General features: G+C 46.3%; 1 protein-coding gene across 4 annotated transcripts in view; it reads right to left on the bottom strand.

Moving 5' to 3' along the window:
• Positions 1–14669, bottom strand: part of CEP162 (centrosomal protein 162) — a 77297-nt gene that overhangs the window by 16609 nt on the left and 46019 nt on the right. For all 4 annotated transcript variants that reach the window (XM_019496858.2, XM_019496856.2, XM_019496857.2 and 1 more), the window contains 3 exons: positions 6715–6942; positions 5047–5184; positions 1072–1184 (listed from right to left, as the gene is read on the bottom strand). In XM_019496858.2, the coding sequence (XP_019352403.1) occupies positions 1072–1184; positions 5047–5184; positions 6715–6942 (479 nt within the window). The remainder of the gene's footprint in view (positions 1–1071; positions 1185–5046; positions 5185–6714; positions 6943–14669) is intronic.

Raw genomic sequence — 14669 nt, forward strand, 5'->3', positions numbered from 1 at the left:
GAGAATTACATTAAGTAGGTAAAAAACATGAATCAAAGCTTAGATCACCCCGGTGTTGCCAGAAATCAATCCAGGCCTACCCAAAAATGTGAACTGAAGAGAAATTAGTAAAACAAGAGAAAAAGAAGTTGCATTATGATCAAAATCAATAAAGGCAAAAATCAATTTCCCTCCTGACTAAAGCCACACAAACTCCAAGCCAGTTGCATTGGGTCAGTGGAACTATGTATGTGCAGCAAAAAAATCCATTTCTTACCTACTAAGCTCATCTGTGAACCCTATTCATTAATGGTTTGTAAATTATGAATGTGCATAACTGCTGACACTTGCATTACTGAGAGACAGTCAAGTTTTACAAGGCTTAGGATTCCCCCTACACAGCGACTCCTTAGCCATTCCTCCTTCAGCACAATAAAACTAACAGTTCCCTTTTTCTGTACAGGGCTCTTTTATGGCCTGAACTGCTGGGTGAATTTTATCTTATAAGACTACTCAAGCGTAATAATAACCAATACATTTTCAGGTGAAGAAAATTATATTACCAAATGAACACCCTGCCCCTATTATTCTATTGTGTGTATGAGTAAAATAGTCAAATACTATAATAGCCAGGAGAAAGAAAAAAGACAAAGAATCGAATACAGAGACCCCGTTACTGCCAATCAGCATCAATGGAGTCACGTATCTAAAAAAATAATAATTTGACTAGTTGGCATTTGTATACATGCTGTGGGGGTGGGGGCACTTTAATTGGAGTAGCTCCGAAAACTGCTCCAATTAAAGCGCCAGTGTCTCATGTATCAGGATCCCCACACTTCAAGATGGTAGTGGGGGTGCTTGAACTAAAGCTCAAATGATTTTGAAGCATGGGGGGTGCTGATACACAAGACACTGAAGGCATTTTAACTGGAACGGCTCTTAGAGCTGCTTCAATTAAAGTGCCCCCACTCCCACAGCATGTGTACAAAATGCCTACTATTCAGATTATCTATTCTGGGACAGTTCTGTTTATTATTGCTGTTTTTGAACACTAACTAAAAATATACAAGTCAGAAGTTTATTTAAATTTACCTTAAGGATGCTAATTCAGACATTAAATATTGATTTTCTTTAAACATCCTTTCCTCATTTTTCTTGTTTTGTAGCTGTAGCTCTTTCACTTGCTTGTATAACCTTTCATTTTCCTAAAACATGAAACAAAACTCTAACATTAACCTGAATTAATTTCTTGATAATAGTTTCAGTCAATATTATGATGATTGTAATTTGTGTTCCGTTTTTATGACTTTCTGAATACCTATATTTTAGAAAGCAAATACTGTATTACCATAATAACAATAAACATATGCAAGCAGACTATATATAATTCCATATAGTACAACTTTAATCCCAGGATACTATAGTTTACAGACCAAAATTTGTGTCATATGACATTTGATATTTATCTTTATTGCCCTTCAGGCACATATAAATATCAAATACGGTCATACACAATATGTCATTAGTATACAACTTATAGGAAAGTACTGAATGGTCCAAGATTAAAAAGAAAATCCAATAAAAATGAATTAAAGTTCAAAAGTTCAAATTTCAGTTAACATATCACAAGCTCAAGTAGTTTTACAATGTGCCACAGCAACTCACTGAAATTGCTGACATTTCTATAAAAGAACATTTATGTTCAAACATCTAATTTTTGTACATATTAGAAAAATGTATATTCATCAATTTTCTGAAGTATAGGACATCAAGATCATCTTCAGAAACTCAACATTTCACAAAAAGTATCTTTAGCAGTTGTTTGGAAAAAAAAATCTTCAAAACCTGATGTACTATAATCTATATGGTGCTGTCACTTAGTATATGTCTCACTGCAGTTGATGTTGACTACAAGTTGGCTACAACTTGTTACACATAGTCCCAAGCTCACTTAAAACAAACGGGCTTGGGTACTGGTAACCACAGTGACATAACTCAGTGTGGGTTACTCACCTAAGCATTTAAGCAAATTCCCAAATATGCTTTGCAATCCATGCTAAGTTTCATGCTGCTATGGCTATATTGCTATCAGTTCACATGCTAATTTGAAAGTTACCTCCGGGGTGTCTACACAATCTGCAGGCAGGGTAGATTAGCACCTTATAGACTAAATTGAAGCATCTGATGAAGTGAGCTCCAGCTCATGAAAGCATAATTTATATCTATATCATATACATATTAGAGGTGCACTGATACATCCATCCATATCGTATCAACACTGATAAAAACAAAATTGACGTTATCGGCAATCAGCTCTTTTTGGCAAAGTGGCTGACAATGTTGCTGATAAATGGTGTATGCATGTGTACAGCCACAGCATGTTTATAGCCAGGAGTGAAGCCCGACAGCTTGGAGAGCAGTGTCTGGCTGGTAAGTCTGTTGGAAGGAAGGGGTGTGGGGGACAGAAGGGATGTGGGGTGTGGGGGGAGCAGATCAAGGCCCCCATGGTGAGGGAGGGAGTGGGTCTGGAGCAGGGGCGCAAGACAGATCCGTACCTCGTGCAGAAGGCATGGCTTCCACCACTGCGCACACCCCCAGGTGCCTCTCTGCACAGGCAAAGGCAGGCTACTGCTGGAGCTGGAGGCTGCACCGACCTCTTCCCAGCGGCTGCACTTGGGCTGGGCGGTATGGGGTGGGCAGCATGGTGCGGGGCTGGGGGGCGGCTAGAGCTATCCCAAAATGTGTTATAGCAACTCTGCCCCACCTGGCACGAGTGCAGCTGCTGGGAAGAGCCTGGTGTAGTCTCTAGCTGTAGCTCACCTTTGCCCTGTGCACTGATTTGGGAGGCACATGCCCCCCATGCATCTTCCAGAAGCCCCTCCCCTTGCCTCCTGGAAATACTCATTTGGGGGGGCAGGGATTTGCCATCTTAAAAACAGAAAAAAAACCAAATCATACAGTACACTAAAAATCAAGCATCTAGTAGAACACATTTTATTACAAAAAATATTTTTGTCATGATTTGTGTTTGCATAGTGTATACAGAAATGATTCTATAACAACTCAAAAATCACGTCTTAGTTGTGTATACCATGTCGGGGGTGTGGCTGGGACTGTGCATGTATATGGTAGGGGTGAGGTGGGGTGGGGCAATAGGGTATCTGTGCCAGGCACGAGTGGCCCTGCCTGCTGCTGCTGCTGCTGCTGCCGCCGCCACCTGTAGGGGCTGGCGACCTGAGCTCCACACTGCCACCAGCCCCCTGGACGCGGGCTCCATGCTGCTACCAGCCCCAGCCCCACACTCCGTGCTCTTACTCAGCTGCAGCTCCCCCGCCACTCCTGCCTCCACTGCTTCCCTACTTGCTGCCCAGAACGAGCAAGATGCCAAGGAAGGCGAACAGGTCTCCTGGTGGCTGCAGCAGTGGCAGCAGCAGCCACCCTGCCCAGAAGCTGTATGCCGGCCTCGCCAGGCTCTTCCACTCATAAGGGAGCGAGTGAGGTGGAATAGGGTAGGGTATGTAGTGTGGAAGAAGGGAAAAATGGAGTTGAATCTCCATTATATGTAAGGATGAAAAAAAACCATGTATTCAGCTTAGGCTATGGGGAAGTCAAAAGGACATGACCCAAAACCGCCAGACTAACACAAGACTAGGACCATCCTGTCCTAGTCTAGTAAAAAAAGCTTAGCACAAAAGTAACTACAAACCAGCCTGCTGAGTCAGCCCAAAATGGGAAGTGAACCCTAAGGTTGCAAGTTAGATGAAAGACCCTAAAAAAAATTTTTCTTTTGCTAACATAATCATAAAATAAAAAGATATGCACTTTACTAACAAAGTCATGGCAAATGCTGATTGGTTATGTCGTAGCTATGCTTATGATGTCATATTTTCTATATGAACTTGCCTCACCTGTTATATGGGGTCAGACCTCTTCACAATTCTCCAATTGTGTATGAGTCTGCCCAGAATGCATTCTCTAATAAACCAAGCTTCTGCTGACCTGACCTAAAGTTTGCTGCGTGTGTTTACCACGACAGTAGGCAGGGGGTGGGTATACGTGGGCACCTCGCTCCCACCCTCATGGGTGGAAAGGCTGGGTGGGGTACAATTAGCTGGTGGGTGCCATGGGTGGGCCAGATCCGGCCCATGGGCTGTGTTGTGCCTGTTCTATGAGCTGCAGAGATGTGGCAACATTGTAACTGTACACATGCTCTGAAACTGACAGAGCTGGATGTTGGGTTGCTGTTTTTACCACACAATCTTTATATGTTTGTAAAAACAGATAAGATAATGTTTCAAAATCTTTATATGTTTGTAAAAACAGATAAGATAATGTTTCAAAACCAGTTAATATGCAGGACTGCGTTGAATATCATTACTTTTGAAAATACAAATTACTTATTTCATTTCTAGAATGCAGTTAGGCCATTTAACATCACATCCTAGGGCTGATGGGGCACAATTAGTTTAGTTTTCCCCCAGCAGGTGGAGGTGTTAGCTTTCAAAAGGTTAGAAAGGATTTTCCTGAAGGATTTTCCATTATGGAATCATAGAAAATTAGGGTGGGAAGGGACCTCAAGAGTGAACCTAAATTGCACAGCTACAAGTTTGGATTCTCTTATCCCAAGTAGGACACAGATCACTGAAACTTTATCAGGGGTGTCATATATATAGCCTGCAGGCCAGATCCAGCCTGTAGAGCCCCATAATCTGACCCCTGTGCTGCTCTATTGACCCACATGCCATGTCAGACAGGGCCTCGGGCAGATTTGAAATTTTAAAAAGGTAACAAGACTTTAGGGAATTTTATTTGTTAACAAAATCACCTAAACATGTAATTTAAACATACCTAATTGTTTGAAAGACTGCAAAAAGAACTTAGCCTGACCTATGGATACAATGATATGTACAGAGACACTTAATTCCCTTATGTGCCTTTGTGTGCGCGCGCGCGCACGTGCACACACACACTTACAAATAACAAAAATTAGCCTATTAGTAAGCACCCGGTATTTCTATTTTTAAAGTTAACTACAGCATATATCACCATAGGGAAAAATCAAACTACCTGTTGATAACCTTGAAGAAGGGTCTCTTGATCTTGAATTTCCTTCTGTATTTCTTTTAACTTTTCTTCAGTGATAGGATCTGTCATCTCTGGCTGGAACCATTTCTTTCCTTTGTTCAGTTCCTCCACACTTTTTAACTTTTCAATTACACCAGATAAATAACATGTCAATAAACTGTTAAATGGGCAAAATTCTTAGAAAAAAAAATACAATTAAAACGAAATGGTATCTACTGTCCCCTTTATATTACAACACCTGAAAAAAGAAGTATGAGGCTGTAAAACTAATGGCATCTCCCTTGAACCAATATCTGAACAAGTGAAGCAAACATACACTACAGGCCCTGTGAAGTATATAGGCACATCTACACAGAGAAATTCAGGAACAGATTTCTCTTGCTATAGTATTCACAATAAAAACAAGTCGATGGAGAGACATTAGTAAAATTTTAACAATATAATTATAACATGGTTCTGCTAAATGTTGCCATAAAATAGGGTTGTATAAAGCTTTGGTAGCTGATTCGATTCGAAGGAGATTCGGCCTGATTCGGGGGCCGAATCTCTGAATCCAAATCGAACTGGGAAACCCATTAAAAGGTCCGAATCAAATTGGAAGTCTCCAAATTGATTTAGAAGCCTCCATCTGGGTGGTCCCTGCTCACTGCTGCTGGGACCTGGACCTGGGCTCCATGCTGGTAAGTAGGGGGTGGGCGCGCTGGGGGAGGGGACAATGGGGTGGTCCCCTCCCCACTCTGGGTGACTACTGGAGTCACTGAAGCTCTGGGACAGTGCATGGTGCCCTGCTGAGCTACGCTGCACCCGAACAATGCGAAAGCTGCCGCGCACGTGCTAGGTGGCAGAGGGCAATCCTTGCTGCCCCCTGCTGCACGGCAGGCTCTGCCACAAGCCCCCAAAGGCCCCAATTGCCACTGCTGCAGCTGGTGAGTGCAGGGCTTTTTTTTTTTTTTTTTTTGAAGTGCCAGGATGCCGGGGCTGGGTGGAACAGCTATGGTGGAGGGGTTGGGGGAGCGGGCAGGGGATGGCCCCACTCACCACGACCACCGACACTACTGCTGTTGCTGCTTGTTATCTCCTCATTCAGAGGAGATTCGGCCCAATTCAGCAACTGAATCGAATTGGGACACTGATTCAAATCACTGAATTAAACAACCATCCCTCCAAATCAGCCAAATCCAAAGCCAAATCGAATAATTGCTGCTTTGCACAGGCCTACCAGAAAGACAAAGCATAAGGTAGTTTTATGGAAAACATACAAAAAAAATCGTAAATTCTTGCTTCTCCTTTACCATGCAGTACTACTTTATATCTGAGTAATCTGTAAAACTGACATTATCCCTATTATTTTCAGTAACAGTGTAAAGATTATTAACTAGAATAGTCAGTGGTGCTGTTGTTACTGGGGAAGTGCAGGTTTGGGAACAACAAATTCAATTTACCCTCCAGGGAAAGACAAAACCAAAATTTGAATGTACTTTTTATGTTTGATAGCAGTCAGGGGGAATATAATATATATAAAAATATGAATATAATATGCTCCAGTTTAACATTTTTTTTCAGAACACAACTGACTGAACTAATCAATTAAACCTATCAGTAACTAACATCTTTTCCTTTTCTTCAGTAGTAGAAGATAATGTATTATACCTTGGTCTGAAGTTCATAATTTTCTTGACTCAGCTGGGAAAGCTCTTTATCAGACTGCATTTTCATTTCCACCATCTTATTCTCCATTTCCTTCTCTTTCTGAGAGACCACATCTTTTAAATGCTGAATTACATCATGTGCTGAATTCAACTCTTCCTCTGCTGCCTGTACTCTTCTTAACAAATAAAGCTCTCTCACATTATTGTTGACAGATACAAATGAGGAATCCTATTGAAGAAAAATTATTAGGGAAATAGTACATTGAGATCGCTGTTCATTCATTTTAAGATGACATTAAGATTAGCCAAACTGCATTATCTTTTCTGTGAACTGTTTCATTCAGCAATTTGAAGATACAAAAAATTAAGCATTAATACTGTTTAACAAGGTTGTCTGCCTCATTCAAGAAGATGGCAGATTAAAGGAGAAAATGCTGAAAAGGATCAAATGCAACCCCCAAAAACCTACAAAATGCATTAAAATGATTTTTAAAAGTCCAGTTAAAATGCTATTTTAAAACAATACATTAAATAATAACATTAAACATAATACACGCTACACAATGCATTTTTAAATGTTTATAGTGTGGTTCCAGTTAAAAAAGCCAAACCAACCTGGTTATTTTCTAATAGCAACTTCACAAAACTTGTCTTTGTACACACTCAAAATCCTAAAATTTTACTGTGTTAACAGAAACACTCTTTCACACTGCAGAGCTCACATAGGTAGATGTCACCTGGATTCTATTAGACTCACATAAAAGAATATGAGTCTAACGTCCCAATGACAAAATAAATACCTTAAAGCGAACAAAAGCTGTTAATATGCTTTTCAAGCGATTACTCCGTCAGTGTACGTACATAAAGACAGCTCCTATCAACTTCAGTGGGAGATGAACATGTACAATGGATAGGATAATAAACACCCTATTTTTCAAGTGGGATTGAACAGTCAATAGTCAAAAGCTTGACAGAACACCCAGGCAAGACTGCAGCTTTGGAATTTGTTAGTAAAACATCTTGGCAGCCTGCTGAAACCCAGTGTGCAGATCCGGGGGCCTGCACCCCCCAGGAAGAGCTGGGGAAAGTGATCAGGGAGCTGGGGGAATATTCAGGTTCCTGAACATTCCCCCAGTTCCCAGCTGGATCCCCTGCTGCAGCCCTAGAAGTGGCGAACACTGCCTGCCTGCAGCCACTGGGCTGCATCATACCCCGAAACCCCTGGTGCAGCGCAGCCCAGTGGCTGCAGGCAGGTGGCATCCGCTGCTCCCAGGGCTGCAGCAGGGCTGGCACATGGGGCATTTCACAGAAATGGATGCGGGGCTGCTGCCACCCCAAAATTCACTGTAGTCCCCCCACCTTCCCTCCCAGCACTGGCACCTAATGTAGGCCTCACAGGGGAACGTGGGCCCCCAGATCTGCATGCTGGATGACAAGAGGTTGCCGCTGCTGCCTGGGGGCAGTGGTATCAGCAGGCTTCCTGACAGTGGGCACAGGCACGTGCAGATCCGGGGGCCTGTATTCCTGGGAAGAGTCTGGCACAGTCCCACAGCCCTTCCAGGGGTGCGGGCCCCCAGATGTGCACACGGGATGACAGCAGGCTTCCGCTGCCAGCAAGCGATAAGAGTTTTGCTTTCAACTGTTTGAGGCGCGGTTTCACAGAAACCCCCACACCTATTTCTGTGAAATTTGGCAGGCCTTGTGCCCTCAGAAGGAGCTACCATTCTTGCAATTTTAATTCAAATCAGGCATGACATGACAAAGTTATAGGCATTTTCATGATTTCCCATTATAGCCTATGGGTGAAACGTTGAAATGCGCTGGGAGGCAGGGGAGAGCCGAAATACGCTGTTTGAGTGAAACAGTTTCTATGAAATGGAACAGTGCTTTGAAACGAAACAAAACAACAAAACAAAACAAAACAAAACACTGTCCCTTTGAAATGGCGAAAGAGAAGTCAAAATTAAATGATGCTGTTTCACACAGCCTTAACAAACATAAGAAATCAATAAACACCTGCCTGTACCTCAATGCAGATATAAGAATAAACAAATGAAAGAAAATATCAGAACAAGGATTTTACCTTATCCCTGCATTTTAGCCCTAAGCTCCAAGAATGCAGCTTCTGCTCAGCTCTACAGGTTGCAAAGCAGCTGCTGTCATCCCATCAGCCTATTTCACTCATCCCACTGAAGGCCTAGAGGCCGATATGCCCAGGAAATTTTAGACTCAAGGAACCCCCCGGAAAATATCAACTCTCAAATTTCACTTCCTTTTTGACTAAAGAAAAATAACAGAGACATTCTTCTGTTGCAAAGAACCAGAAAGACCACAACAGGCCAGAATATTTTTTTTAACACTATGGATTCCTGTTTGCAATCTCTGCTTTTACTTTGTGAATCATATTTACACACCTAACAGTTCTAACATTGTATGGCACCATATGGCAACCCTGAAAGGCACCTCAGGGTGTACAGCAAACTGGTTGAGAATCACTGCTGTAGACAGACTTACTCTCATGGCAAGGCTTCAGTATTTGTCCTTATCTAGCCAATTCCATTAATCTATAAAATTCCTGGCGAACAGATATTATGTATATAACCTCCTGCTCCTCTCATGTACACCGTCTTGACCAGACAGGCATCTTTACTGACCTATATATAACTGAGAGTATACTGAGATCCTTAAAAGATAACTAGTCCAGTCTTCCAGTTCTAATCAACAGGCAGAAGATAATTTCCCTGCATGGGTCAGGCCTTGGTGCAAACACAGATTCTCAATGTTTACTTCTTCCAACCATCTAGCCTTTGATCCCTCTAGATGCAAAGAGCCAGCATCTTTTCTGAAGTCTCATTAGCCCTCTTTGACTGGCTATCATATAAGAGTACAGAAATACATTCATATTAAGTGACATAATTCATGCAAACAAATAACTAATCTAAACACAGTTTCTTTGGCTGTTGACAGACATCAAACATCTTAGCTTTACTGATCTATTTCAGGAAAGCATTTGTGATATTCTACAAACTTCAGAATATTATAGATTTGTGACATACACTTTAAAAGAACAAGACTCTAACAGATTTTTCTACAATTTTCTACACATTTTTTTCTTGGCTTTTAGCCTCTTTAGAAAGGGCTTTTAATCCTGGAAAAGTCCAAGGAAAAAAACCCACAAAAATGCTAGCGACTACAGTTAACTGAGTATATTGGTTACTGAAAATTAGGGATAGTTTCATCGATTTCATAGACATTAGGGCTGGAAGGGACCTTGGAAGATCACTGAGTCCAACCCTCTGCCCCAAGGGCAGGAAGTCAGCTAGGGTCAAAGGATCCCAGCAAGATAAGCATCTAAGCATTTCTTGAATGAGTAGGTGCCTGCACCACCTCTGGAGGGAGTCTATTCCAGGCCTTGGGACTCGGACAGGAAATAAGTTTTTCCTTATGTCCAGCCTAAAACGGTCTTGGAAGGGTTTGTGACTGTTGGACCTTGTTATCCCTTGGGACGCTCTGGTGAACAGGTGTTCCCCCAGATCCTGATGCACACCCCCGATGTACTTATAGGATGCCATCAGGTCACCCCTGAGCCTGCACTTCTCCAGGCTGAAGAGTCCCATGGATGTCAGCCTCTCCTCATAAGGCCTAGTCTCTTGTACTCTGATCATGCATGTGGCTCTCCTCTGGACTCTCTCAAGGTTCTCAACATCCTTCTTGAACTGTGGAGCCCAGTACTCCAGCTGAGGCCTCACCAAGGCCAAGTACAGCAAGAGGATGACATCCTGAGAAGCAACTATGGATGCAAGCCAGAGTTTGGTTTACTTTACCAGCTGCAACATCGCATAGGTGGCTCATGTTCATCTTGTGGTCAATCATGACCCCCAAGTCTCTTTTGGCCATGGTGCTAGTGAGCGTAGCACTGCCTAGCCTATAAGTATGCTGCGGGTTTTTTCCCCCCAAGGTGGAGTACCTTGCATTTGTCAGTACTGAATGTCATTAGGTTTGTATCTGCCCACTTTTTAAGCCTATCCAAGTCAGCCTGGATCACGAGCCTATCCTTAGGTGTGGATGCTCTACCCCAAAGTTTAGTGTAACTGGTGAACTTGGCCAGTCGGGAACCAGCAGCGGGAAGGAGAGGATCCAGGCACACGTGTGTCCCGCACGCACATGTGACCCCTTAACTAACTTACTGACCCGAGGCGGAGGAGGAAGCAGCAGCAGCAGCAGAGAAAATAGCAGCGGGGGCAGCAACAGCTGATCCCCCGAAGGTAAGAGGGGCAGAGGGACCCGGCACAGCTGAGCCAGATCCGGAGGGGAAGCCCCTCAGGTCCCATATAGCTGAGCCGGTAGGGAGCCGCGCTCCCGAGCCGCGCAGCGCGAACAGAGTGCGCAAACAGGGAGGGCTAGGGAGGGGACTGTCCCCCCAGGCCAGGGAGCACCCCCGGGGCTAACCCATGGGGAGCAGGCTCCAGCGGCACCAGATCCCCCCAGCGGGGGAGCGTAGGGGGCGGGACTGCCAGCAGGCACTTCCGGGTAGACCAGGGCGCCTGATTGGCTGTTGGGGCAGGGGCGGGAAATTCAAACCCCGGGCTTTAAAAGCCATGGGGTGACGTAGTTCCCAGCACTCGGGAACCAGCAGCGGGAAGTAGAGGATCCAGGCACACATATGTCCCACACGCATGTGTACCCCCTTAACTAAATAACTTACTGACCCAAGGCGGAGGAGGAAGCAGCAGCAGCAGAGGAAACAGCAGCGGGGGCAGCAACAGCTGATCCCCCGAAGGTAAAAGGGGCAGAGGGACCCGGCACAGCTGAGCCGGATCCGGAGGGGAAGCCCTGCCCCCGGGTCCCATATAGCTGAGCCGGTAGGGAGCTGCGCTCCCGAACCGCGCAGTGCGAACAGAGCGCGCAAACAGGCACGCTCTGTAAGAGCGCGCCGTCGTTTGCGCAGGCGTTCACGCCGGCGGGTGGGCAGGAAGGGTCAGGAGAGAGACTCCTGTACAGGTAGCGCGTAGACACCACACAGATCTACAAACAGCAGCTTAGAATGGTGTCGACGAGGAGTGCTGCTAGGGCCTCTGCCCAGGGGGACAAGGCTAACCAGGGCTGGTCTGAGGCCTCCACCCAGACCGAGCCCATGGGGGAGCTGATGTCCCCCTACCTCCTGGCCTGCGGGGGATCCCCAGCAGGGCTGGGGGGGGGGGTAGAGATTGGGGGCTCCCACACCTGTCCGGCAGGTGCCCGTCTTAGGGATCTGGAGGCGCAGGTGAGGGAGCTCTGGGAGGAGGTTAGCAGGCTGAGGGATATCAGGGAGGCGGAGGATGAAATTAACAGTTATTTCCTTTCCCTGCAGGACCAGGCACCGAAGGAAGAAGCAGTCCGGGGAATGCCTTCCACAGCAGAGTGGCAGACGGTCACATCCAGGACCGGAGCTGCTCGCAGCGAACAGGTACCAGTTCCTCCAGTCCAACTGGAGAACAGGTACGAGGCCCTGGCGACCCTGCAGGAGATGGAAGGGGAGGAGGAAACCCTTGGGCAGGAAGAAACACCACATTCTTCACGCTGCAAACAGGTTAAGAGATCCAAGCGGACCCAGAGGAGGAGGCGACGAGTGCTCGTCATAGGCGACTCCATCCTGAGAGGTACGGAAGGGCCCATCTGTCGCCAGGACCCCTCAACACGAGAGGTATACTGCCTGCCCGGAGCAAAGATTCGGGATGTGAAGGAGGTAATCCAGGCCAGGATCAAGCCCACCGATTACTATCCCAAGGTCCTAGTCCATGTGGGTACTAATGATGCAGCCAGGAGAACCCCCGATCACCTGATGGCGGACTACAGTGCTCTGGGCGGCGTGCTGAAGGAGTTCGGTGCACAGGTGGTATTCTCTTCCATCCTACCAGTGAACGGACGTGGAAGATGGTAGGAGAACTGCATCCGAGAGACCAACTGGCGGCTTCGGCAGTGGTGTCTTGAGGCAGGCTTCGGCTTCCTGGACAATGACCCGCACATCATGACGAGGGACATGCTCAGTTGGGATGGGCTTCACCTGTCCCCCAAAGGTAAGCGTGTGTTTTCTTCTAGGTTGGCGGATCTCCTCCAGCGGGCTTTAAACTAGGCTCGCTGGGGGGAGGGGAAGATGAGGGCGGGGGAAGCTGTGGACCACCAAACCATGTGGCACCCACAAGGACAGCCCAGCCTGAAGGAGAACACTGGAAACCTGCAAGACATGGGACGGCCAGCACTACAGCACAGGTAAGAAACGAGGAGGTAAGAAATAAGGGGCCCCTTGGGACTCGGAGCGGGGGGGCAGCAAAGGCACCTGTTGCAGGGCTCAAGTGCCTATATACTAATGCTAGGAGCATGGGGAACAAGCAGGATGAACTAGCGCTCCTGCTTGCACAAAACACCTACCACTTAGTAGGGCTAACGGAAACCTGGTGGGATTCGTCCCACGACTGAGTGGTACATATTGAGGGTTATAGATTGTACAGAAAGGACAGGGTGAGGAAAAAAGGGGGAGGGGTTGCGCTCTATGTCAATGAGCAATATACGTCAACCCTCATCAAGACAGAATCCAAGGATGAGGAAGTAGAAGGATTGTGGGTTAGGCTTCATGGGGGGGCAAGGAGAAAGGGATTTGGTGGTAGGGGTCTGCTACAGACCCCCACATCAAGGGTAAGAAATAGATTCGGGGCTCCTGAGGCAGCTCTCAGAGACCATAAAAGCTAAAGAGGCGGTAGTCATGGGGGACCTAAACTACCCAGACATCTGCTGGGAGACACAGACGGCAAAGTCCCACCGCTCACGCAGGTTTCTAACCTGTGTACAGGACCTCCACCTGACACAGGAGGTACACGGTCCCACTAGGGGGAATGCCATACTGGATCTGGTATTGGCAACAGGGGATGACATGGTAGGGGACCTACAGATCGGAAGCCATCTGGGGGACAGCGATCACTTAATAATAGAATTCACCATAAGACGTCAAGTGGGTAAGGTAACTAGTAGGGTGAAAGTACTAGATTTTAGGAAAGCTGATTTAAGTGAACTCAGGCGATTAGTCAAGGATGCACTGCAGAGTAGGACTTTTGACATGATGAGAGCCCAAGAAGGGTGGCTGTGCCTTAAGGAAACGATCCTTCGGGCACAAAGCAAGACGATCCCCACGCGGGGTAAAAGAGGGAAAGGGGCCAGGAGGCTTCCCTGGCTGACTGCAGAAATCCAGGGCAACCTAAGGGCCAAAAGGGGAGCACATAAAAAGTGGAAACGGAGAAATCATCAAAGACGAATGTACCTCCTCTGCTCGCGCTTGTAGGGAGGCAGTTAGACGGGCCAAAGCTACCATTGAGCTGAGGATGGCATCTCAAGTAAAGGACAACAAGAAATTGTTTTTTAGATCTATAGGGAGTAAAAGGAAGGCCCAGGGTGGAATAGGACCCCTGCTAAATGGGCAGAAACAATCGGTGATGGACTGGGGGGACAAGGCTGAACTCCTCAACGAGTTCTTTGACTCAGTGTTCCTAAGCGAGGGGCACAAGTCTCTCACTGGGGTTGTAGAGAGGCAGCAGCAAGGCGCCAGACTTCCATACGTAGACCCTGAGATGGTACAGAGTCACTTGGAAGAACTGGATGCCTTTAAGTCGGCAGGCCTGGATGAGCTCCATCCGAGGGTGCTGAAGGCACTGGCCGACATCAGTGCAGAGCCACTGGCGGGAATATTTGAATGCTTGTGGCGCACAGGCCAAGTCCCGGAGGACTGGAAAAGGGCCAATGTGGTCCCCATTTTCAAGAAGGGGAGGAAGGAGGACCCGGGCAACTATAGGCCAGTCAGTCTCACCTCCATCCTTGGCAAAGTCTTTGAAAAAATTATCAAGGCTCACATACGCGAGAGCCCAGCAGGACAAATTATGCTGAGGGGAAACCAGCACGGGTTCGTGGCAGGCAGATCGTGCCTGACCA

The sequence above is a fragment of the Alligator mississippiensis genome, chromosome 1 (assembly GCF_030867095.1).
Source record: "Alligator mississippiensis isolate rAllMis1 chromosome 1, rAllMis1, whole genome shotgun sequence".
NCBI lineage: Eukaryota > Metazoa > Chordata > Crocodylia > Alligatoridae > Alligator > Alligator mississippiensis.